This window comes from Caloenas nicobarica, chromosome 2 (genome assembly GCF_036013445.1).
Source record: "Caloenas nicobarica isolate bCalNic1 chromosome 2, bCalNic1.hap1, whole genome shotgun sequence".
In the NCBI taxonomy this organism is placed as follows: Eukaryota; Metazoa; Chordata; class Aves; order Columbiformes; family Columbidae; genus Caloenas; species Caloenas nicobarica.
In genome coordinates, this window is record NC_088246.1 from 155,813,102 (window position 1) to 155,840,376 (window position 27,275).

Here is a 27,275-nt window from a genome sequence, read left to right on the forward strand (position 1 = left end):
ACATTAAAAGGAAGACCACTCATTACTGGGGAACAGGATAGAGATCTGCAAAACCAGTTCATTAGATGATTGCAAAATTTGGCCTATGGTATTTATCTCAGCTTTTCTCTTTCTCTCTGTCAACCTGTGGTGGAGGCTGCACTAATTAAGGGAGCAAGGATACACTGAACCCACCGGGGAAGAGAAAACTCTAAGTAGGACGTAGGAACAAATGTGAACACTGACTGTGCCTCAGGAGTTGAATACTGGCCAAATGAATGGGACTTTAGGTTACTATTCAAGATTTTGCCTAGGAAGACTGAAGCTTTGTAGTCAACTTCAGACAAGTCCTTACAAATCCCAGAGTGGCAAAGGGAACCTACACACTTGTACCCAAAGCTTTTGCAGAAGTCAAGTGAAGTTTTAAGCATGCCAGTGAGGGAAAAATCTGCTCTGGGCACAGGGCCAAAGTAAGCTGATTCACCCTGAAATCTTCTTAAACCATCAGCAGGAGCTGACTGTGTTTGAAGCTTTGACTAAGTCTCCAGCTAATACCATTGCTGGCTCTCAGAGTGCAATGCCTCACTGCCCAAGTTTCACAAGGAAATTCTAGACTAAAGTCAGGCTTCTAAAATGTCTAAATTAATATGTAACTCTCCTCATTCCTTGTCCCCTTCTCTTCAAACCCTCTGCAGACCCGCAGAAGTGAACATCAGGTATCTTTCATACTGTTGCAAGTGAAATTGTACATCCTAAAATCTACCAAAGTATTAAATTCTGACATGATTCCTCCTTAACTGAAAAAATTAGAGATTTTATTTTACCACACTTTCCACCAATTTTTTTTGTCTATAGAGTTTCTATCTTTTAGTGGGCTTCCTTAAGCTTCTCTTTGTGTTCCCTGGTTAGACAAAATGCAGAGATAAAGATATTATAAAGCAGACTCTGAAGTTCTTTGGCTTTTTTAATAGTGCCATTCAATTAATTCATATTTTAATTGTCATTTTCTTTTACATCTACAAAGTAAAAGGAGAATTACCATGCCATATTGGTCTGAGGTGAAGTAAAGCAAAAGGCAGAACTTCAACTCCATTCAGACCCACTACAAATACACCACAACTGAAAATCTCATAGTAAAATATAGGAAAAAGGGGAAAACCAGTCAATTTACAGGAAAGGAAGGAAGGAAGAAAGGAAGGAAGGAAGGAGGGAAGGAAGGAAGGAAGGAAGGAAGGAGGGAAGGAAGGAAGGAAGGAAGGAAGGGAGGGAGGAAGGGAGGAAGGAAGGAAGGAAAGAAAGAGAAAGAAAGAAAGAAAGAAAGAAAGAAAGAAAGGAAGAAAGAAGAAAGAAAGAAAGAAAGAAAGAAAGAAAGAAAGAAGAAAGAAAGAAGAAAGAAAGAAAGAAAGAAAGAAAGATGTCTCAAGTAGTATCACATTTTAGTGCTATAATTAATTTTTAACATTTATCAAGTGATCTTCCATCTGTAGTACCTTCCTATCTGATGATGTGAGAATCACCTATTAAGTGAGCATCTAATTCAGCACAGTTAGAGAACATAGTCTGCAACAGAGAAAAAACCTCACTGTCTAGTTCTTAATGATTCATTTATACTGGCTGAAATGCCGATTCCATTAAAGTCAGATGAGACCTCTCTCACCTGTCTGCATGTCTGCTCTTTTGCTGAAAATCAGAAGGAAGCAGACCACTTCAAAAAGAGGTGATTTTGATAAGAATAAGAAAGAGGGATCTTAATGCATAACACGAGCTGCTAATCAGGGTTCGATGTAAGCAAACGTGTATGCATGTGTGTGTGACACACGAAATCCTTTCAGTTGCACAGGAATGCGTACTTTTTCTTGTCATGATACGTCATCTCTACACTCATTTGCCAAAGCTCAGGAAGTCATCTACGAGGTGGGATATCCAAGCAGGGATGAATATATATAGGTGTCCATATGTCAGTCAAGACTGCCGTTACAAAGAAAAGCCAGGCAACACGGTCAGTGAAGCCGAGGGACAGATTTAGCTCACAGACAGAGCAGCTGGCTGGGATTCAGTTCAGTTCTCTACACAGAAGCTTACAGTGCGTTGGTAAGATCCCTGGGTATGTGAGGCACCCACGCAGGGCTAATAGACATGACACAAGACATTATGTGTGTCCCTCTGGAGTGGTGCAAGGACCAGGCGGGGTGTCTCTATTAGCACAAGAAGCCACAAGGAGCACTTAAATAACTCCTTGTCTTCTTTATTTTTCCTCTTAGTTAAATAATTATGACTGTTTAACATGAACTATATCACGGTCTGACTATATTGTCCTTAGCCTTCTATTCTTCCCTTATTCCCGCCAAAAGTAAACTGTGAATTTCTCATCACTGTAAAAGTTTCAGCTAGAAGAAGATAATTCAACAACTGCCTGGAAGGACAGAGGACTAATGGTATTTGCCTTTAGCAGAGGAGGGTTGCGTGGGCTCCTGAGAGACCCTCTGATAACTCTGTGGTTTAATCACATCTACAGTTTAGACTAGATGCTTTGTCAGGCTGTTTTTACTAGTACATTAAGGTTAGATTCATAGCTAATGTGGGCAGCCATGCTGCAGTTGTAAATAGGAGGTGGAGTTTTGTAAGGGCCTATCTACTCCTCAGTGGTACAAAGTGGTAATAATAGCATTCAAGATTTTCCTCACACTCTAGAGCTCAAGCCCATTTCCTAAAACCATCTCACCACAATGATATATAACAGTTACAAGTTGATGTTAAAGGAAAATGAATGAAAAATATAAACATGTATGAAGAAACTGTAAAATAAGTAAATTATTTAAATAAGAGAAAATAGCCATAGAGGAATTTTGATGCAGCAGGTACTACACTACAGCGTTAAATCCTTACACTGTCATGAGGCTGGTATGATCCCCTGTTTATTTTATTCATTCATCTTCTCATAAGCAATTCCAGAAGTTGTCCTTGGGCACGTAAATGACAGCTGATATTATACAGACATTCATATTATTATCCATCACCCTCACACCCCTTCCCATACTCACTCATTAATGCCATTTACTGAAGGTATCAATTAATTTCTCAGCATGTCACAAATAGGAGCTTTTTTTTCTTTTTATTTGCAGCTTCTCATTTGCTACAAGTGAAAGATTAAAGGGTCTGATTCTGCCAAGATCACTTTAAATCAGTAGAAATTTTGCCTGGGGATATTGAGCAGACTCACACACTCAGTTATTACTAATAATAATTCTAGGTGAATTCAGTGGCAGTTGATAAAAAATCTTTTTCTAAATCACCTTAATCCAGAGCAAAAGAAAATATGCAGATTTTTCATAAATAATTACCTTATACGTGTGAATTATTTATGTTTAAGCTTATTAAATACATTCAGTGACTGGAAAGAAAGCTGAAGAAATGAGTTGCTGAAATATCAAGTTACTGAAAGACATTGTCAGAAATTTCATTACTTTTTGTTATTTCCTTGGGTTAAATTTCTGACAAAAGGAAAAAAAATAACTGTGTTTTAGAAATTATGCCACTTTTTCAATTCTGCCTGTGGTGAATTGATCACTTGACCTGCTTTTGAAGGAAATCCCATAAGCCAGTGAACAGCCTACAGAAAAGTCCACATTTACAATTTTTATAATTTTATGCTAAAATTTTAGAACACTGTCCTGGGTCATTGGGGGGGGGCAATGAGAGGGGGTGGTCTGAGTCAGGTGACCACGAATTGACCAATGGGAGTATTCCATCCCATTCACGACTTCCTGGATTTAAAAGGTGGACCCGAGGGACTCTCTCTCTCTTCTGCTGGGTGTCCTGCTGCTTTGCTTCGTCTCTGCATTTTTCTGTTGTCCCTGCAAGCTGAGGCCTCGTGACAAACTGAATCTAGTTCTGGTTGGCTGAAGGATCCTGCCAGACTGAGCTGCTGGGAATTGCAAGACTGGTTCTATAATATTTGTTCTGCTTTATTTTTCTCTATGTTTATTTAGTAGCGTTAGTAAAACGTTTCCAAATTTTCCAGCTTTCTTCTCTCTGTTTTTCTTTTCCTTGCCTCTCAAAATCGCCTGTCCTTAGTGAAAAAGGGGGAGCAGAAAATGGGACGGGGGAAGAGGGTTAAGGAAAAATACATCTGCCGTGGTTTTTGATTGTCTCCCCACGATCAAACCACGACAGATAATTGGTGGAGAATGCAGGCAAAACTGGAGCTAAAGAAATAGTTAATATTTTGGCACTAAAAAGGGGTGGGGCCGCCCGCACCTGGCGCGTTTCTCTTGGTCTGGCAGCCACGTGTTTGTGCTCAGCGTTGCGCGGCGCGGCCACGAGGTGGCGCTGCCTGTCGTTTCTTTGTGTGCGCGCCTCGTCTTGGCACAACCATGTGTTAAGGCTCGGCTCGGCGCGAAATTTGGAGATCTTTTGGCTCTTAAAAGTGGTCAGGCATACCTTTCAATTTTCTTGGCATGGTGCCAACTCATAGAGTTATAAAACTTGTGTGTCTGGGTGCTTAAGATATTATTTAGTGGTATTAAGGCAGAAGTGAATTACATTGGTTTGAAAATGCTGTGGTATAATTTGTATCAGTTATTTTCTACTTTATGGACTGCAATACCCTATTTATGTTGGGTGTTTCTTGGAAATAGAATCTTACATTATATCACAACAAAGAACTGGACAATGCTTATGATTGTACTGTGTGGTTTGGCATTGGCTTACTTTATGATATTGCAACCGATAATGAGTTTCTATTCGTTTCTGCTTTACTTTGAGAAACCTCCGAGATAGATAAAATCCAGCTATGTGTTTGCTAAATGGGCTAGCAAATCTTTAGAAAGGTTGACTAACCATACTTTCGCCTTCTTGTTTGAGCAGATTACCAATATTTTTGAGTGCTTTGAATATCCGTGGAGTTTTGATAAAACTATAGCAGTGTTCTCTGCCATGACGAAAGCACTAGTATAAATACTAGTGTTAAGAGAAATTAGATTAAATAGGAGGTTTATGTCCCTTTTGAGCAAAGAGAGTTGCATGGTGTCTGTTGAAGCTGGAAGGGCAGCTGAAGCTGCAGCTGCAGCCATCGCACCCCCAGTCGCAGACACCATGACTACACAGGCTCAGGCTTCTTCCTCGACTGTGGATGATGTTGCTTGTCCAAAGGCTAACAGGGCCCCTCCTTCCTCAAACACGGAGCATGGTTGCTGTTGCAACAATAACAACCCCTGTGATAATGGTGAGCCCATATCAGCACCAGTTGCCGGTTGTAAGAAAGTCACTAGAAAGGCTACTCGTACTGCAGATGATGGCAACAGGCCAGACTCATCCCAAGGGGCATCATCAAGGGAGGAAGTGACCACTACTTGGTCCTTTTCTCCAGGTGAGCTGAGAGATCTGCGAAAAGACTATAGTCGTCGTGATGGCAAGAATATTGTAACCTGGATGCTCCGATGCTGGGATAATGGGGCTGAAACGATAGAACTGGAGGGCGGAGAAGCAAAACAGCTGGGATCTCTATCAAAGGATTCCACCCTTGATAGGGCAATTGCAAGTGAGCACAACTCCGCTACCCTCTGGACCCGACTCCTGACAGCTATGAAAACAAGATTTCGTCACAAGAACGATTGTCAGTGCACATCAGGAAAATGGAATACTATGGAGAGAGGTATCCAGTTCCTGAGAGAATTAGCTGTGCGAGAGATCATCTATTTTGGGCCGAACAGCCAAGAGGGGATAGACCCAGATAGAATTGAGTATACGCGATCTATGTGGCGCAGATTAGTACAAAGTGCACCACCTTCATATGCTAAGTCATTGGCAGGAATGGTCTTGTCAACTGGTGGTAGACAATGTGTTTCTGACACGATTGAGCAGCTCCAGGAATTTGAGGACAGCCTTGCTGATTCTCTACGGGCTTGTGTCTCTGCTGTGGAGAAACTGTGTGAAAAATCTGATGACCGGTTTGAAAAGCTGTTGCAAGAAATCAAAGTACTCAGAGAAGACACACACGCTTCACGAACCAATGTTGCAGCTATTAGGAGAAGGCGTTTCCAATCTCCGGAGAGAGAGCAGAGGCAGACCAGCACCAGAAGTTCACTGTGGTCCTTCCTACGTGAGCAGGGAGAAGATATGAATAAGTGGCATAAAAGACCCACTTCAGAACTTCAAGAACGAGTACGTGAGTTAAAAGGGAAAACTCCTAAGAAAAGGGCTGCCTCAGTTTACGGAAGGGACAGAAGAGATTCTGATGCTCATGAAGGAACCTCTAATTCACACTCAGAGACTGTGCAAGACAGAGATTAGTGGTGCCCTGCCTCCAGCCAGGCAGAGCAAAGGGATAACAGAGTTTATTGGACTGTACAGATACGATGGTCTGGTACAACACACCCCCAGGAGTACAAGGCTTTGGTGGACACTGGTGCTCAGTGCACGATAATTCCTTCAGATTATAAAGGAACGCAATCCATCAATATTTTTTGAGTGACTGGGGGATCCCAGGAACTGACTGTTGTAGAGGCTGAAATGAGCCTAACTGGAAAAAACTGGCAAAAGCATCCCATTGTGACTGGCCCAGATGCTCCATGCATCCTTGGCATAGACTACCTCAGGAGAGGGTATTTTAAGGACCCAAAAGGGTATAAGTGGGCATTTGGTATAGCATCTGTGGACACTGAGAAAATTGAACAGCTGTCTGATTTGTCTGGTCTTTCAGACGACCCTTCTTTTGTAGGGCTGCTGATGGTTGATGATCAGCCGGTGCCAGTTGCTGCCACGACGGTGCATCATCGACAGTATCGCACCAACCGGGACTCTTTGATTCCTATTCAGAAATTGATTCGTCAACTAGATAGCCAGGGTGTGGTCAGTAAGACTCACTCACCTTTTAATAGCCCAATTTGGCCAGTGCATAAGTCTAGCGATGAGTGGAGACTAACTGTAGACTATCGTGGCCTGAATGAGGTTATACCACCATTGAGTGCTGCTGTACCTAATATGCTAGAACTGCAATTTGAACTGGAGTCAAAGGCAGCCAAGTGGTATGCCACCATTGACATTGCTAATGCATTTTTCTCTATCCCTTTAGCAGCAGAATGCAGGCCGCAGTTTGCTTTCACCTGGAGGGGCATCCAGTACGCATGGAATCGCTTGCCCCAGGAGTGGAAACACAGTCCTACCATCTGCCGTGGACTGATCCAAACCACGCTGGAAGAAGGTAAAGCTCCAGAACACTTGCAGTATATTGATGACATCATTGTATGGGGTAACACAGAGAAAGAGGTCTTTGAGAAAGGTGAGAGAATAATTCATATTCTTTTGGATGCTGGTTTTGCCATAAAACATAGTAAGGTCAAGAGACCTGCACAAAAGATCCAGTTTTTAGGAATAAAATGGCAAGATGGTTGGCATCAGATCCCAATGGAGGTGATCAACAAAATTTCAGCTATGTCTCCACCTGCTAATAAGGAGGAGACACAGACTTTCTTGGGTGTTGTAGGTTTTTGGAGAATGCATATTCCTGACTACAGTCAGATCGTGAGCCCTCTCTATCGAGTGACTCATAAAAAGAACCAATTTGAGTGGGGACCAGAACAACGACAAACCTTTGAACAAATTAAGCGTGAGATAACTCATGCGGTGGCTCTTGGACCAGTTTGGACTGGACTAGATGTTAAGAATGTGCTCTGCACTGCGGCCGGAGATAATGGTCCTACCTGGAGCCTCTGGCAGAAGGCACCAGGAGAAACCCAAGGTCGACCCTTAGGTTTTTGGAGTCGAGGATACAAAGGATCGGAGTCCAATTATACTCCAACTGAAAAGGAAATACTTGCAGCTTATGAGGGAGTCCGAGCAGCTTCAGAAGTGATTGGTACTGAAGCACAGCTCCTCCTGGCACCTCGACTGCCGGTGCTGAGCTGGATGTTTAAAGGGAAGGTTCCCTCCACGCATCATGCAACTGATGCTACGTGGAGTAAATGGATTGCACTGATCATGCAACAAGCTTGAATTGGGAGTCCCAATCGCTCAGGGATCTTAGAAGTGATTACGGACTGGCCAGAAAGTAAAGACTTTGGGATGTCCCCAGAGGAGGAGGAAGTAACACGTGCTGAAGAAGCACCACCGTATAATACCCTTTCAGAGACTGAAAAGCGGTATGCCCTGTTCACAGATGGATCCTGCTGTCTTGTAGGTAAACATCGAAGGTGGAAAGCTGCTGTGTGGAGTCCCATACAACGAGTCACAGAAGCCACTGAAGGACAGGGTGATTCTAGTCAGTTTGCAGAAGCGAAAGCCATCCAGTTGGCCTTGGACATTGCTGAACGAGAAAAGTGGCCAATACTTTATCTTTATACTGACTCATGGATGGTGGCAAATGCCTTGTGGAGGTGGCTACAGCAATGGAAGAAAAACAACTGGCAACGCAGAGGTAAACCCATTTGGGCTGCCACACGGTGGCAAGACATTGCTGCTCGGCTAGAGAGCCTGCCTGTGAAAGTTTGTCATGTAGATGCTCATGTGCCTAAAAGTCGAGCCACCGAGGAACATCAAAACAACCAACAAGCAGATCAAGCTGCTAAGATTCAAGTAGCTGAAGTGGATTTGGACTGGCAACATAAAGGTGAACTCTTCTTAGCAAAGTGGGCCCAGGATGCTTCAGGGCATCAAGGTCGGGATGCAACCTATAAGTGGGCTCATGATCGAGGGGTGGACTTAACTATGGACACTATTTCACGGGTTATTCATGAACGGGAAACTTGCGCTGAAGTCAAACAAGCTAAAAAGTTAAAGCCTGTATGGTATGGGGGGCGATGGTTAAAGTGTAAGTATGGAGAGGCTTGGCAGATTGATTATATTACACTTCCACAAACTTGTCAGGGTAAGCGGTATGTACTTACAATGGTAGAAGCAACCACTGGATGGTTGGAAACATATGCTGTACCCCATGCTACAGCCCGAAATACGATCTTGGGCCTTGAAAAGCAAGTCCTTTGGTGACATGGTACGCCAGAAAGAATTGAATCAGACTATGGTACTCATTTCAAAGACAGTCTTATAGACAACTGGGCCAAAGAACATGGTATTGAGTGGGTATATCACATTCCATATCATGCACCAGCTTCTGGGAAAACTGAAAGGTACAATAGTTTGTTAAAAACTACACTAAAAGCACTGGGTGGTGGAAGCTTTAAAAATTGGGATTCACATTTAGCAAAAGCCACTTGGTTGGTCAACACTAGAGGATCAACTAATCGAGCCGGGCCTGCACAATCAGAAATTCTACATACTGTAGAAGGAGATAAGGTCCCTGTAGTACACATGAAAAATATGTTAGGAAAGGCAGTTTGAGTCACTCCTACCTCAGGCAAAGGCAAGCCCATTCGTGGGATTGTTTTTGCCCAAGGTCCTGGTAGCACCTGGTGGGTGATGCTTAAAGATGGAGAAGTTCGATGTGTACCTCAAGGGGATTTGATTTTAGGTGAAAATAGTCAAGACCGAACTATATGATGTTAATTTCCATACTAACAGTGTCTAATAAGTGTCCTTCAGATCAAGACAGTGGTGATGGAACCAGAGCTAGTTTCTTGGAGCGGCGCCTGACAACTTCTTCGAAGTTGATGTCTTTAACCCACAAACAGTGGTCATGAGATGTACTAGATGTGTGATAAGTGAACTTAAATGAGTTTTTCCAAAGGATGGTCCATGGACTAAGAGAATGATGAGCTACACCTGCATATATATATGTGTATAGTTGTTGTAACTAATTAGATCACATTGATAGATTGTATTAATTAGATTGTGTTGATGAGGTTTAAACATGCTGTGAATGGTATATTATAAGGGGTGGAATGTCCTGGGTCATTGAGGGGGGGGCAACGAGAGGGGGTGGTCTGAGTCAGGTGACCACGAATTGACCAATGGGAGTATTCCATCCCATTCACGACTTCCTGGATTTAAAAGGTGGACCCGAGGGACTCTCTCTCTCTTCTGCTGGGTGTCCTGCTGCTTTGCTTCGTCTCTGCATTTTTCTGTTGTCCCTGCAAGCTGAGGCCTCGTGACAAACTGAATCTAGTTCTGGTTGGCTGAAGGATCCTGCCAGACTGAGCTGCTGGGAATTGCAAGACTGGTTCTGTAATAGTTGTTCTGCTTTATTTTTCTCTATGTTTATTTAGTAGCGTTAGTAAAACGTTTCCAAATTTTCCAGCTTTCTTCTCTCTGTTTTTCTTTTCCTTGCCTCTCAAAATCGCCTGTCCTTAGTGAAAAAGGGGGAAGAGAGGGGGAGCAGAAAATGGGACGGGGGAAGAGGGTTAAGGAAAAATACATCTGCCGCAGTTTTTGATTGTCTCCCCACGATCAAACCACGACAAACACCATGGATGAGAAATTGCTGGGGCTGAACTGCAGAACAAAGAGATCATAGACATAAATCTCCTTTTAAAAGGCAGCCAGAGTAAGGGGAGGCAGGGACTTAGCCTTTGTGTACAATAGCTCAGTTCCTGAAACACTTGCAAAAGGTATAGGAAACTTAGATAAAAGGCCTTTCTCAGCATGAGTGGAGTCTAGGCCAAAGCTCTTAATCAGCAGGCTGTTTTGGGGTTTTGGCTGAAGAGAGATCCATCCAAATTCCTCTTATTGCAGCTCTGTTGCTTTGGAAAAGAGAGCTGGGACCTTGACAGTGCCAGCTGAAGGGAAGTTCTTGAGTCTGGTGATTGGGGTGGAAAGGAGGACGGGGTTTGGGTCACAGTTGCAAGGACTGCTTCTACTTTTTATACACAGAAAGGGAAAAATGTGGCAATATTTCATCCTCTGCCTGGGCCAAGGAATACTTAAATATAACCTCATATTAAATTCTTTTTATGTAGTTTAACAGATCACGTAAGGAATGCTTTCTTCTTTTTAGAATAGCTTATAACAGGGTGGTTAGGACTTCTCCAGGCTGAAAGAAAATACGAGTTTGAGGTCTCTCATGTTGCAGAAGGAACTGAGGCATGTTCTTGCTTGAGTTTTCTAGGTATATTATATCAACACTTGTGCTCCTTGCCATTCTGTGGAAGAAAAACAGCTGTGACTGTTGTGTCTGGTGAGCAACCATCCTCATCAGCTACTGTTAATTAGTAGATTGTGCCATAAGTGGTTTTGGGCACAGAAATCCCTGTTAGAAAGATTCAAGGTGTGTTATTTTCCTGCTAAGGCAGGAGCAATTCTGCCCCTTAGGAATTTCTAGGGCTGCATATACATAAAGGGTGAGGTAGACATTTCTCAAGAATATACTTGTGAAGCTTAAATTTCATTCAAATTCCAATTTAGGCCATAAAGTTTTTTGTTTTGTTTGTTTGTTTTCCTTAGGTTTGGATTTACGTAACTCTTGGTTCCTAAATCACTGAGAAATTTTGAAACTGAAATTTCATTTAATCTGTCATTTTTATCTGGCATTTTTCATAAAATGCCTGCAGACTATCACATCTAAAAGTGTTTTGTGGACTGGGCTTTTATTTGACTGTGCAGGTCTTTTGATGTTTTACTGGGCTCTTTAGTAACTGAAATATTAATACTATAACTTTAGTAAGTATGTTTTTTTAACAGTGTTGTTTATTCACTAATATTAGGCAATTAATTATTGACACTGATGAGGAGGGAAAACAGCCTAGAATTAAACACTGCAAAAAGAGCATTCAATTCCTCACATTACTATAAATTCGTACAATGTCCTTATAATTAACTAAATATCACATATGTACACTCATAATCCAGTTAAGTCTGCTTCTTAATACAGCACCCCAAGCATATACTTATGAATAAATTCACACCTTTGTTTGCTGGCATATATGTTTAAAGAAAGAGGGTTTTTTAGGGAGTGTCTAGAGTCCTGTGGGTTATGTGCTTGAAGATTACTCCACAAAAGAACAAAGCACTTCTGGCTCAGAGGTTAAATGTGGCAGGGCACAACAAAACACTGCAACAAGAGTGTCTTTATTGAGGAGACAAAAGAGCCTTTAACACGCTCTTCTTGCTGGTGCAGGTAATGTACTGGGGCAATACCATGATGTGTTCTTGTGGAGCCTTCTAGTTAGGCTGGTTTCCATCCCTGGAAATGCTGGTCACAATTAAGACTGACAATAAATACACTGCTGGAGGAATTTTTGGCAGGTTTTCTGCAGTCTCCCAAGAAAGAAGTTAACCAAGGTTGTAGAAAGAGACCACCTCTCTTAGAAAAAAAAAATAAATTAGTCAGTCCTTTAATAATTGAAAGCAACCTGTGATTCACATTAAATAAATGACGCTCCTGCAAACACCAGGCTGGTGACACAAAGAGAAAAAAATGCTCGTATTAAAGTATGAATTTTTCATTCAGCATCTACAGTTCCTCTGAGTAAGAAGCACTGGTATTCTGGCTGTCATCTGAGAGCTGATGAGACTGTAAAGAGATGAAGTGTCTTACAGGCCAGGCATTTTGTTCTTACATGAAAACCATGGATTTTAATCTTTTAGAGAAGATTTCTGTTTCACCATCAGTGCATCATATTAAAGATGGGCCCAAACTCAAACCTAGGACTCCCTGTGTGTTCATCTTTGTGTGTCTGTCTAAATTAAAATGTTGTGGTTTGGTTTCGCCTTTAGGTCTCAGTGATGATGGACTACATTTCAGTTGCTGTTGCGACAAAGCTTACGGATGTCTGCTCCTCTCGTTAAGGTTTTACTCTTTCCTCTTTGTCATATCTGAAACTGAATCTACACACAGTGTGGGTACATTTAGAAATAAAACAAACAATTTGAATCATAGTGTTGGCTGATATCTAGCACTGCAGAGAAGGCAGGGGAAAAAAAAAAAACAAGATAACTATTATTTCATCAAATAAGGACCTTTTTTAGACTTAAGTATCTTACCAAATGCCATCTTATTTCCCTTCTCTCCTCAAAATTTTTGCCTAAGGAAAATATTATTATCAATTTCTGTTTCATCCTTTCAGTAGATGGATATATAAGGAATATTTTTTTTGTCTTCCTTTCCTCTTATCACTTTTATATTTAATAACTATGAGTCTTTCATGAATATCAAGAGTGATTAGAAAGAGGATGTATCTGTACATAACATAATATTTCTTATATGAAACATTTCTTATGATATTTCTTATACAAAATATTGAACCGAGTTCTAATTTTTATTCAAAGTGTTGTGTGGTAATGATACTGATATTATGGAATTTTCTGTTATTAATTATATGCATCAATGTATGCCATAATACTTGATGTAACCGACTGAAGATTCAAAGAAATCTCAGAGCTCTCATTGCTTCTGCATTGCACAAGAAAAAGGAAAGCTGAATAAGAGAAACAAGAAACTAAGCTAGATTACATTATTTAGTATGCTGTGAAATAGTGTCTTCGTTAATATTATATGATTTATATAAGAAGATAGATCAGATCAAACAATCCTTTGTATGAGATTATAAAATACTACTTTTATATAGAAGTAAATAAGGATTTATAAGGATTTTCCTTAAAATCTAAAGAAACTGCCTCAAGCTTTCTGCAATTGACCTCTTTGATGATAATTCTTAGCAAAACCCAAGAGTTTGAGCAACAGTGTCTATTTTAAAGAGTTATGATGACTCTAGTTAAGCTGATTAAGAACTAGTTAAGTGATAGATCTGGAATCTAGATGTGAATGTGTAATCCTCATTAGTGGAAGATCCTTCTAGGGAGGTTTCAAAAGGGCCACTTTCCAAAAGGACTGTCAAGGATTTACAGGCAATTATGAATCCGTTGCTAATAACATTTGCAGAAGGAATAAGACTGAACAAAACAATATGTTTCAGTACAATAATGTCATCACTGTACATTCGGAAACATGTGATCAAGGAAAGAGAGAATAGGAGGAACAGTGGTGATCTGCCTCTACCACACTAGTGGGAGTATCAGAACACTGCTTTCAGTGCTAGTACCTATGTCTTTAAAGAAATCCTGAAAAATCTGAGCAGTCCAAAATAAATCTTACAAAGAAAAAAGCTTTACAATGAGCTTGATCTGTTTCTTTTATTAACAGCAAACCTGAAAAGTGGCTTGATCAAAGCACACAAATGTATTCCTGGAGAAAATCAGTGGCTACAAAGTAGTTCTTTTGTCTGGGAAAAATAGGTCATAGCAGGAATCAAGGGATGTAATTCAAAGTCAGAAAAAATCAAATGAGAAACAAGCCATACCAAATTAACAGTGAGAGTGTTAAGGCACTGGAGTACACTCCCATGATACACAAGTATTTATCCATCTCCTGGAACGTTCAGGTGAAGACAGGGCATTTTTCCAAAAGATAAAGCTTTACCAGGTGTGAAAGCTTCGCACAGCATCAGCTGGGTATGTTGATGGCTCCATGTAAATCACAAGTCCTTAAAATTCTGGTCATGGACAAGTCAGTGTCCACTTCCAAAATTTTCCAAAGGCAAAGGTTAAGTCCAACACAAGATTTAGACCCTTATATTTTAGGCAACCGGTCCCTTCTTTTGTTCCTCTCTAGGGCCGTTGGGCATCTCTATTGTCAGAACTTCAGGCAGGTGTCATGACATATAGGTCTCAGAAGCCACAACAGAGGAACACAATCAAAATGCCTTTCTTTGTAATGAATTTTAATTAGTCATAGTTAAATTACTCTAATATTTGTTGTCTAATCTGTTCAATTTCTTTGGCGATTCTTCCCTGCATCTTCTACCTTTCAGTGGATTGATTTAAACAACTGGATTGGTCTAGTCAGTGATGTGTGGAAGATAAAAGCAAATTCACAGACTAGGAAAGAAAATGCACAAAGGAGCCTGAAGTCTTGAATTTAGTGACTGGGACATTCACTTGAGAGGTGACTGTCTTGATGACAAAGTTTTGCATGCAGAGAAGTTCTTTCGTCTCAAACTCTGCAAATTTCTGAGTAAGAAATTAACTTCTTGTCTATGTTAGACAAACTGGCATATTTATTGCTGTTTCTTTAAAATAAACACACCTACATTTTTGGGACTCCTATGTGTGCACATTCAGTGTTCGTCATGAAGATTTTTCAGTTTAGGAGTGTGACAGAAAGATTTCTAGAGGGTTTAAGTAAGACATGTGTGACAAATCACAGAGAAGGGGGAAACTCCTGGGCCTTTAAAGATGTAAAATTGTCAGTTCCTGTAAAATATTAAAAACAAGCAGGGAAGTGCTTTCAGGGTAAAGTGGGAAGTGAGGGGAAATTCTCTGGATTACACTTTTAGATGTAAATGCCTTCCAAGTTTTTAACTTCTTTATTGGATCTTGTCCTTCTATACAGAGCATCTATTGGTTAAATATAGTTTATTGAATGTCAGAAAATATGGTTAGTTTTCATGAAAAAATAATTTCTTCTACCAAGAATGTCAAGAAAAACTGAAATGTAAAGCAAGGCAATAAATCACATTGTGTACATATTCTGCTTAAAATACTTCTGTGACATACATACATTTAATTTGGTTTAAAATATGTACCTTCAGTTCGGGTAGTTATTTTAGTCAAGACATACAGCAGCAGACATTACTCCTATAAGCTTTCTAAAAGGCAGGACTGAGGACCCTGCTTGGTTGTTAATGTAGATCGGAGTTGATGGGATTATTTTGTTTGAGAAACAAATATTGTAGGTTGACTTTATTGCATTTACCAATTTACCAGTGTTCAGGCAAAGGCATCCAGGTTATGGCATCACTCTGTACATGAGAAAACACATTGCTATTTGAGATAAAAATAGCTGACTCCAAAGAGCTTTGAATAATTACAGAAGTCTTGCCTGTCTTGACTTGAATTTGCAAGCTGAGAAGACACCAAGGGTTTTACTGATGCTTGTGTCATATTTGCACAAATACCCCATAGCCCTGAACCAGAAATGTATAAAAATCAGTGAAGGATGTAGATTTGTACATCAGAACAAGTCACTATAGGCTCTTTTTATAGTAAATAGAGAGCAAAGTCAATGACATTCAGACTGTAATTCCTGTTTTCCCATAGTAGATACCTACATTTGGTTGCATAAATTATAAACTAAACTCCATTAAATGTACTTCAATGCTTGCACTAGCAACCTTATTAGCCAGCTCAGATGTTGACAGCCAAAGAGAGTCACATAAAATGAAACTTTGACCAAAGAAGAGAAGAAAATGAAAGCCTAGTAAAATCGATCATGTGTTCTGCTTGCATTTCTGTGCTTTGCTCTTTTTCTAAGCACTACTAATCAAGTCACAAATAATTTGCCTAAGGTAACAAATTCCCCTGCTGTTTTTCATTCATTTCGTTGCTGAGTTACATAGAATTCAACCCAAAGATTGTAAACCAACCATTGCAATGACTATGGTGACTGATTAGAAATCCTTTCAATGAATAGGTCTTTTAACCTTCCTCAGTTCTTAAAAGAAAAGTAAAAATAAAGCTATAGTCTTTTAAAAAAATCATTTCCCAGCAAGGACCAGAACTACAAAACTTCCTTAGAAACTGTGGTATGTGATCTGCTTTCATACTGTTCTTGGTCTAGCACTGCAGATACATGAAGTTGGAACAACTATCTGAGCTTTCACTAGCTATCGGAAGCCATCCTTTTTGAAAAAAACTTGTCACTGTCTTCCAACCTCTATACCTGTATAAAGTCCCAATGGGGAAAATCTGGATGAATATTGCTCAAAGTGATCATAGGATATTTTCCAAAGCTCATAAATACAGAGTTGACTTCATATCTTTTTGCAAATTAATTGTGTTTAACTCACATGTGCTAGTCGATCAAATCTGGCAAAGAGTTCATTCAGCATTCGGACCAGTTCCTGGGCTGACAGAGTTGTGGAGAGGTTCGTGAATCCTTTAACATCTGCAAAAAGAATACTAAAAAAAAAAGAACATGTTTTAATATTGAAGTCTATTTCCTTTGCTAACTGAATATGTTAGGTTACCTTCTAGTAATTTGCTACTGAAGGATCATTTTGAAGTCACGCTACCTTAGGGCTAGACTTCTGGAAATTCTGGAGTACCGAATACAAATATTGAAGGAACTAAAGAAATACTACCAAGTATGAGAAAGGATTTTGCGAAAAATGTATGTTATGTAATTTTGGATTTTCAAATCAGGAAGATATAGTTCGGGAAGCTCATTTATCAGTGAGAAGATGGAACATTGTGCACCCATAATATAGAGGGCTGCATAAACAGATAGACTTGGCACCCAGCTGTCTATTAGCATCTGAGAGTACTCTTTGAGGATGAGTTTATATGTAGATGTTGTTTACAGTGGGTTTGACTTCAGTGATTTCAATTTTTAGTGCTATTTTCATGCTTTAGTTATCTGTGTGCCATACAAGACCCAAATCCTAAGACAACAGATTCATGACAGTCTTGATATACACCAGGCTCAGGCCAGCTTTATTGCATCTAACTTTAGGGACTTGACAGAAGTGCCTGAGTTAGATGTACAATACTCTCTATTTAAGTTATGAATCTTTATTTCAATGATACCTTGTTCTGTCCATTGACTTCACAGTGAGTACAGTGTGCTTATACTTTGAAATTAGGTGCATCAGACTGGGTGCCTGAAGTTATGGTAGGATGTTAATCAAACAAACTAGTTGCAAACAGAGCTCTAATCGATTTTTCAGCGGTCAGTGAATTTTCTAGCTATGCAACTTCGGCTGTTCATTATGCCCACAATGAGCACATGTGAATATAGAGAAACATACACACACACAAGTAAAGCCTGTGGTGTGCAAGCTACCACCCAGACTAACAGCTCAGTACTTAGCAGATGAAGAAAGGAAAGCATCGTCTACTTTAAAATTTAATAACATTCAAAAAGACACATATCGTGCTGGCACAGACTGGAAATAGTCGAAATGAACCTCGTTAGCACTTCACAGTCAACTAATAACTGGTGTTACAATCTGAATAGCTGAAGATCTTTTGTGTTGAATGAGATCATTATTTGACAATGTCCAAGAATCATCAAAGTAACCGATAATAAGTATAGTAACGTTGAGGTGTTCATTACAGTGAGGCTGGACTAGATGACCTTTAAAGGTCCCTTCCAAGCCAAACTATTCTATGATTCTACGACAATAAAATATGAGTAATGATAATTCAACTCATTCAAATGTATGGCCTGGTAAGAGTATGGGTGAGGATTAAGTAAGAGGCTCATAAACTAGGGGGTCCTTGATACTTTCCAACAAATTTAATAAAATAATATATTTGAGCTACTGCAAGGCCACAGGAGAAACAGATAATCAATTTGCTCTTTTGAAGAAGTTCAAATAATGTTTCTTGAACTCCTCCAGACAAAGTTCTATTTGGTTTCATCAAAAGGCAAAAGACGTGTTTTCCTAGCAAACCATGTCTCATCATATCCAAGGATGCTTATTTCTCACTTCCTTCAGTAATTGCCACTCAGTCATTTGCCCTTGTGGTTTGGGACAAACTTATAGAAAATGTTATTGGCTTAGCTACATATTCTGATGGTCAGGAACCACAATAAAATCTGAGATTCTGTAGTATCATGGAGTGGAAGCTGATGATTTTGGTGCAAATGTACAATTAGGACTTATTAGCCTGAGTAGCAGCTCATAGGATAACTATCACCATCCCGCTGACTGATTTCAAGAGAGATAAAGTTTAGAGAGAGGAATAAAAAAGGAAATGGAATTAGGAAAATGATAACAAGAATGATTGAATGAAAATGGCTACTAAATAGAGAAGCTACATCTTTGAGAGCATCTTGCAAGTCTCCATCTCATTTCTGAGCATATGGGGTCAACCAGATTGTTGTGGCAGAATATGTGTCCACATGCAGGCAAGGCTCCTCTTTCTGTGCAAACCTGACCACTTAACTAAAGTGAAAAAATACACAAGTGGTCCAGCCCCCAGTGTTCAGTTCAAATGGGTCTTGCCATTGCAAAGGCATCCAGCCATCCTGATGAGTAAAGAAGCCACTGAAGTGTTTATCTGCTCAGCACTTAAACAAGGGTATGCTAATTTTCTAATTTATGAATGGATAAAGCAACAGAAGAGAAACTCTCAAACAAAAGACACTTCACAGCATCTGAGACATTCAACATTAAAGAGAAGCTCCTCCACTCACCTGACATTCTCATAACGATGAATGTAGATCTTATGAAACTGATGTTGCAAATGTTCACCTTCTACGGTGCTCATATCATTTATCATTTCCAGGACTACAAACCGTGGTAAGACAGAAAGCACCAGCCGTTCCTGAAACAAAGAGGAAACCAGAGTGTCAGTATCAGTCTGAATTAGTCCTTCACAGGAAACTGATTGAGCTCTGCCCTATTTACGGAGCTGTGTAACTGTCAGTTTAAGATGTGACCATCCTTTCTAAAATATCTAGCTCAGACCACTTGCGACAACTCACATTATTGGCTTGAGTCCAGAATATGGACCCTTCTCTCTTCCCTTCCTAGACATTCTTCCTTCTAATGCTTTAAGCTTACTTGTTGATCATTTAAAGATCCATCCTACTTATTACCTCTGTTACAAGCTTCTCACTAAAGTTGACTTACGAACATACCAAGAACTGCATTTCAAGCTATGGTTGCTTGATTAACAGATATAGATCAGAGGAATGTGAAAGTCCTCAACAGCAAGTAGAATCAGATTTTAATTGTTGCTTATTTATCAGAAATTACATACTGTGTGTTAGCATTCATAAACTGTCTAATCATTAATAAAGCTGGAGAATAAATCAAGCAAGAAATATGCAAAGGAACCTGACTTCACTTAATGAAAAGGACAGCATTTAGATGAAGCACTTCAATGTCACAAACTGTTGAGATGACTTTGACATTCCCCAGTCACTTTAAAACGTAGTCTCTGTTAACTATTGTAACCATATTAACATACAAAATAGTCCATGGCTAAATCTTTCCCAGCTTGAAAATCATGTAAGCTTGAAAACTCTGTATGTAATCTCAGAAATAAAGATTTATATGATTGCAGGATGACTCATTTGTCTCGTGGCCCACTTCACCTCTTTTTTGAAGATCCCCCCAGGACAGATTGTGGGCTGAGCTGTTCTGCTGACCCAGAGCTGACTGTTCTTTTTCCCAAAGGCCTTGTATGACCTCCCTGTCCCACAATGGATTTACATCTGTTCATATCATACAATAAGGACTGTACAACAGCAGCTACCAAAACAGTCCATGGAATATATAGCCTTCTCCCATGGCCAAAGGCATGTGGGAGTGGGGAGAATGGGTTGCTCTGCAGATGACAGCCTGCTCCTGGCCATCTTTTAGGCCATAAGGGAGCAGATAGATTTTCACTCGTTCATTGTATGGACATTCATGGCAGAGTGCCTGTTGAGAAAGAATAAACTAGTTTATTGGGATGTTTGCATAGGTTGATGTTCTCATACAGTCTCAAATCTCCCAAAATGGACAGTTGGTTACTGGTGGTGGTGGGAGTTTCCATTGCAAGTGTCCTCGTGACAGTGTCTTTAGCTAGGTCCGCAGAGACTCCTCACATGACTGTTCTGCTCAGTTCTTATAACCTGGCTGGCCCATGATGGCGTGTGACAACCCCAGTCCTACATAATTCACCACTATTGGTATATTTTGACCACATACTAAGCATTTCTTATATATTTAAGCTACTTACAAAAGACTAGTTCCATGGACCATTTCTGCAAGGACAGTTTCTATTGGGTATTTAAAGAAATCACCTAGCAAAGGTCCTGGATGGGACACTCGACCCAGAATATTGGTTAACACACTTAAACTTAAATGGAACTAGACAGAGCAGAAGGTGCATCTGGTAATTTCTAGAACTGCCCAAAATTCCCAGCTCCTGTAAGGGTCGGTCAGTGTTTAATTGTGAAGGTTAAGTCAATCTCCTGCTTTCACACTGGTTTCAGGTTAGTTCATTGTATCCAGACAGTCTGTTATCTCGTCTACACAGAGGACTAACCAAGAAGCTGCTGGATCATGCAGAGAACTGACAATGTAAGCCTAATGTGTGAACAAACACACACTGCTCTGGTGCTAGGCTACAATTATGAAAATCAAGTATTTAGTTATACTTGTAATTCAAGTTCCTTAGCTGTGTTGTATAGTTCTACTGAGAAGGGTTGACTCTTCTGCTCACGTGCAATAGGTCCAGTCATGTGAAGTCAGCTTAGGCCCATCCTTTGCTACCGGAGGAAGGTGCAAGAACTCCCTGAGCGGACATTTGCAGATTGTGCATCCAGGACTGAGGGCTAGCATGTCTCTTGACTGACTGATTTAGGTAAGGAAGAATGCAAATTAATTTAAATAAAGCCACTCAAGCTGACCCTCTCTACCAGGAAGAATGGAGAACATATTCAGCATTTCTAATTAGATTTGGCTGTGTCTCAGGAACATTCAGGCTGAATAAATGTCTGAAACAAGTTGATGTGACATATAATTATATACATGCACATGTTTATTAATAATGTATATTATTATTGTACATTAGAGTATCAGTGTATATTAGTTTATTATTAATGTGTACATACAGTACATCAGTGTATATTTGTGTACACACATGTATAGTATTAGTGTATAAGGATATATATATGTACAAAAAAGTGCCGTTTTCCAGATCCTGTCATAATATAAAGACTAATGGCATTCAAGTAGAGCCAGGAAAGCCCTCAAAAGATTATTGAATTCTTTCATGAAAGCCCTAGATCATCCCCTGAGAGATTTTACAGTGTCCTCATTTCAGTGGCTCATCACTTTGACAGCTTTGGCAGATTTTGCAAGTGTTTCACCCAAATCTGTTTCTCTGAAAATTAAGCTTTCTTTTTATCCTTTCAAAGTGAGTATGGATAATCATGGCTTGCCACCTTCTCTGTAACAATATTTCTGTACTGAAATACTGTTATTGTGTCCTCTTGCCCTCAGCCTGGAATATATCACTCTGAATCACTCTGAGGCAAAACTGGCAGTTTTTCACTGAACTGGCTCCAAATTATTAACCATCTTTTGCTTTACAGGATTGCAAAGAGTGAAATCTTATTGAACTAAAGAAGAGAATGTCAGTTCTGTAAGCTACTTATCATGAAATTTCAGATGACATTTTGGGGAATAGGATAGATCTAGGGAAAGCCAGATGTGAACTTAGGGCACATATGGAGACTGTAAAGAGCTGGAAGACACCAATAAAGAAAGTCCTCCCAGGCAATGCCAACGGAGGAAATACAGTGCAGTGTGAATCTCTTCTTGTACTTTCAAAACACTTTAGTGACACTACCATGGTGAAAGCACTTATAAACTGTCAAGTGATACAGGGGGCAGAGGTGGTTCCAGACCAACTCTTCTCTTTCATAATTAGGAAAGGCAGCTATTTCCATAAACCCTTTCTCCATCCCCTTCACCCCACCCATCGCACTTTAAAAAACGCCCTTTGCAAGTTTGGGAATTGAGATCAGTGTTGAACTCAGACACGAATTGTGAGCAAAAAGATATCAAGAAATCAGTTTCAGAAAAGAAAATGTCCAAAGGTTTCAAAATCTCCTCAAAACCTGAAAATATGAATGTGGAATAAAATAAGTAATTCAATATAATGTCCTATAAATATTTGATAAGAAAAAACATGAGTCCTGGAAACAGATTTATAAGTTTTAAGATGTTCAGATATTCTAATAGATTGCAGCTTTTTTAAAGCTAAGTCTTACTCAAGCTTTAAAACTGTACAGAAACAAATGTTTCATTACCACTGCTGTCAATAAATTCTAACTAAGCTCAATTCCAGAGGAGCCCTGGTGCAGGACAAACCCAATCTTATAAAATCTAATTACTAGTAGGAAGTTATCACAGACATGGTAAGTAGAGGTGTTTTGTTCATGACAATTTCTAGGCAGGCTTGATACAGTCTTTACATTAATCTCTGATTTTTTTTTTTTTTTTTTTTTTTTGGTCAGCTGAACCACCCTGATCTTACTTTGTGTAACATTCCAGACAGGAAGCTGAAAAATTTAGTTTGCCATCAATGCTTGGCAATGGTCGCTCTCTTTGATTCCTATTGTCTTAACTTGGTCTGAAGATCTTAACTTATACATCATTTGCATTTTCTATACATATTTCTTAGTTATTCCTTACATTAGAAGCTGTCTTTTTCTCTGTATGTCACCTCTCAGACCTCAGAAAAGTTTTGGTCTCCTAAAGGTCTATTTCAGTCACAGTCTGGAGAAATATGCGGATAAAAGTCAATTTTAGGTTTGTTTAGAAGAATATGGTTAATTCTTGTACCAGCTGTAAGGAGAGCACTATTCCTATGGAGTACCATAGAGTAAATACAAGTGAAAATGCACTCCACAGGCAATACAATCCTTCTTGGCACTGAAATCCTAAATCTTACAAAAGGGAAGGGTTTTGATTCTGATCTTTTGGGTTCTCCTATTGCCATAATGGTATCTTTCAAAAGATTTCTTTCTGGCTGCAGTTGCTTACCCTCATGGTTTTTTAAGGATGAAGACTTCGCCACTTTTCCTAAGTGTAGCACCCAGGAGTCCTGGCTTCAGTTCCTCCCTGTACTATCAGTTTTCTTGTGGAAGATTAAACATGTTATATATACTTTCAATGGGATTTGATGCCAGAATGATTAGATGCTGTGGATGAACCGTAGCTATTAATGAAACTTCTGAAAAAATGAATGAGCCTCTCCCAGTATTTGTAGGAGGCAAGATAGTTTCTCACTTATAACTTTTACAGTGGAAATCATAAAGAATTGCTACTCTGAGCAGCCTTAACAGTTAGTAAACAACCCTCAGCTACAATGAAAATGCATTGTGGATAAACACTTTCATTAGTCTAGATGGCAGCCCCAGCTGAGGTGAATTGGATGTTTACTTAAGAAGGCAAAACATTCTGTTAACAGCTTTTGCTGGTGTAGAAGTGGGCAACACTCCACCTTCAGATGGCAGCTTTCTCCTGGGCTCCTACCTGCTAACATGGAAGATGAGAGACTAGAGACTCTACTAATCTTTAATCCACCTTATCCACGAAACTTTACTAAAGCAAGGGCTGCCTTCAGGAGGGAGAGAAAATAATGCTGTGAGGCAGTGACAGCTGACACAGAGAAGGCAATGAGATATCATACAGGAAACTCATCCTTTATTCTGGTAAAAAAAAAAAAAACATCTCACACCTTCCATTTCCCCATATATGTTGTACTAATTTTAGGACATTTGCATTGTCCTGACTTTCTTCCACGCTTCCCACTTGGGAATCCTGTCATCCTCCCTTCTTCTTCTGATGTGTGAACACTGGATGTGGTGTTTGTGGTAGCAAGAAGAAAAACAGTCTGTCAGGAGGTCTTTTCCACTCCTGCAAGCCCAAGTTATCACATGAATGTCTATCCCCAAGGTAGCTCCACTCTCAAACAAATATCCCATGGCATCATAATATGGCATGTTTGGGAACGGATGCTGATTGATATTCCAGGAACCAGAAATATATCTGATATTTGATGTCCTTCAGCCTCCTATAACAGAAGACACTTAGGTTATATATTCTCTTATTCCTTCACTATTAAGATACATTGCTCAATATGAACATATAATAAATCCACTCTTTGAATTAATGAGATCAGTCTTTCAGGGAGCCATATGATTAAAGTGTTCAATGAGAGCCTGTGAAGATACTTTCACAATAGCACAAAACCTTTTCACTCTAAAAAGAAATATGTTATTTCCTACCTTATCCTTGTAGCAGACAAATAGGAAGACAAATTCAAAAAGAAAAGAAGATAAAAGAAGGAAAGCAAACATAAATCTTGGTTATTATTGAGCTGCTTATGAAATCTATGATAAGAGAAGATAAAAAATGCCACTTCTTCATAGATATATGGCTAAAATTAAGAAAGCACTTTTTTTTTACAACAGGAAAATCTCAATTTCCTTGTTTGCATTCTCTTAAGAAGGTATCAAGCAATGGCTCTAGAACATTTATTTTTAAAAAAACCCCATAGTTCACTTGGCATATGTTCACTAAGCCATGAAAAATGTGCCCAGCACATTTGACTTCTTAACCTTCATGCTACTCATTAAGGTAAGGTAAATGTTCTTGACTGCACATAAGATCTGGCACTGACCTGTAAAAAGAGGTTAATTAGTATGTCTCTGCTGCAGTACTCCTCTATTAATACTGCAGCATGTGAAGACATCTCGTCAGGATCACTACTGAAAGTGTATATACAGTTCATGTCACTTCTCTGTATTATGTACGTCATACCATGGAGCAAGACTACAAGGAAAATAATGTGTAAGTGTGTATGTGTGTCTGTCTATATATAATTTTACAGGGTAGTTCAGCCACTGGTCAGTTCTCTTGTACTGAAACATTCAAAGGACAGAAAATTCTCCCATGCGCATCAGCTACCTTTTTCTGTTCCAAGCTCCTCTTACACTATGCCAGACTGACAAGGTGGTGGGAACGCTGAACCAGGTCATTTCCACAAACTGGGAACTGAGAGATGGACTCTGGTATAGAATGTGTCCGTCCTTTTCCTGCAGCTGATGCTAATGTTCTATGGACCAGGATGCGTCCCACTTGACAGGCCTTTCACATCACTTTGCTTCAATCCAGCAGTTGAGAAAGTCCCCTTTATATAAAGATCCTTCCCACATAACTTCCCTTTAAACTAGTAAATTATTATTATTCCTGTTTCACAGATTTAGATACTTTGTCACATAAGAACAGTGCAAATGTGAGGAGGTCATGTGCAAAAGAGCAGTATCAGATCACAGAGAAAAAATTGCAAATTTTTAATAGTCTTCTGCACCTTAGTGTTTGCATGATAAGAGTCCTCACATTTCTAGCCAGACTCTCCTAGAAGGTATTTTCAGAGGGAAAGACATGAGAAAAAGATCATTACCTTTTCAGAGAAAGGCATAATAAGGAAGTGTCATGAGCTCTGGAGTGAAGGAAACTACATTATCCAGCTTTGTTGAAAGCTTGCTGGTTGAGCAATTGGCTAAGTGGAGACAATTCAAAGCTGAGCAGCAGTAGTGGTAAGTGGTTTGAAAAGGAGCAGAGATATATTTGTTCAAGAGAAAATATATAGAACAAAGAAGATGGCAACAAAAGGGTTTATGAAAGAGCTGATGATCTATTCTCCTATTAACTGTCCATGACATGAATCAGCCATAGTGTTTGAGATGGAGCAGTCACATTTTAGAGTAAATAAATGAAAAAAAGAACCTTTAACCCAAAGAATACCCAAGTAAAAGACAAAAAGAATAGTAGAAATCACTAAATGTAACAAAATGATGGTAGAATTCAGATCTGGATTCAGACACCTGATTTTGTCAACTACAGTGTCGTTATACCTGAGCTTCTATTTTATCCAGGGAATCTGGAGAGGTACTCAACAGATCAAATATAAATGACTACTTTGGTGTCACTACAAGTCTCTTTGGGCTCCATTGTCTGTTTTGACTAGATCTCAGCTGACTGTAGCAGGAGCTCAGAGGTTTAAAGAGCATGTAGTCACCTAGTTTAGGAGCTGTCTAAATATGGAGCTGACTACTACCCAATTTACTCCTTCAGGAAAACTTAGGAAGAGTGAAATAAATCCTGCAGTAACAATGCAAATTAACTTCATGCATCACATATGTCTATTTAAAGTCCCAAGACTGTACCATTGATACTTTCTCTAGTGCCCACTTCTTGTTTTATGCAGCTGTAATAGTCCTTCTTTGTTGAACAGCTTCCCCGTGGTCTCCATGCACTGATCCCTTGTGTCCCTCATACTGAAATCAAGATGTGTCAACAGTGCTTACAGCTGCACAAATGTAGCTAGGCACAGTGATGGAAAAGTGGGACGTGTCCCTGATGAGTAAGTAACAACCTTTGGAACATTTTTTTGTGAAGAGTCAATTAACCAATGCACGAGGTCCCAGTCTTGTGAATAAGAACTGAACTGGAGACCTTTCCATGGGTGCTGATCAAAGAAAACAAAACACCACAGGCACAAATCTGAGGCCTGCAGGAGGTTGCCAGGAGGAAGATCAAATTCACCAAGGTTTCCCTGCAGACCATGTGAGGCATCATCCCTACAAGGTCTGCTGTCTGCATAAGCTCCCTGCACCGGCTCCCCTTAGTTTGTACACAGCAAATGACAAAATGCTGCCTGTACTGCCCCAGGATTTTCCTTTGTTTCTCAATCTCTTTATCAGGGTTGACTTTGCTGGGGGATGAAAAGCCCCTCTTGAATGATACTTCAATTCAGGTTTTGTTCTTCCTCCTCTACACATAGTTTCAGATGGGTGAACCCACACCCTAATCCTAACCCTAAACCTATACCGT

At 39.7% G+C, this 27,275-nt stretch overlaps 1 protein-coding gene across 1 annotated transcript in view; it reads right to left on the reverse strand.

The window, feature by feature from the left end:
* The window catches only part of ADCY8 (adenylate cyclase 8), a 140,300-nt gene that overhangs the window by 69,072 nt on the left and 43,953 nt on the right, over window positions 1-27,275 (reverse strand). The window contains exons 3-4 of the mRNA XM_065627743.1: window positions 19,067-19,197; window positions 16,713-16,824 (exon numbers count right to left, since the gene is read on the reverse strand). Coding sequence (XP_065483815.1) covers window positions 16,713-16,824; window positions 19,067-19,197 — 243 coding nt within the window. The remainder of the gene's footprint in view (window positions 1-16,712; window positions 16,825-19,066; window positions 19,198-27,275) is intronic.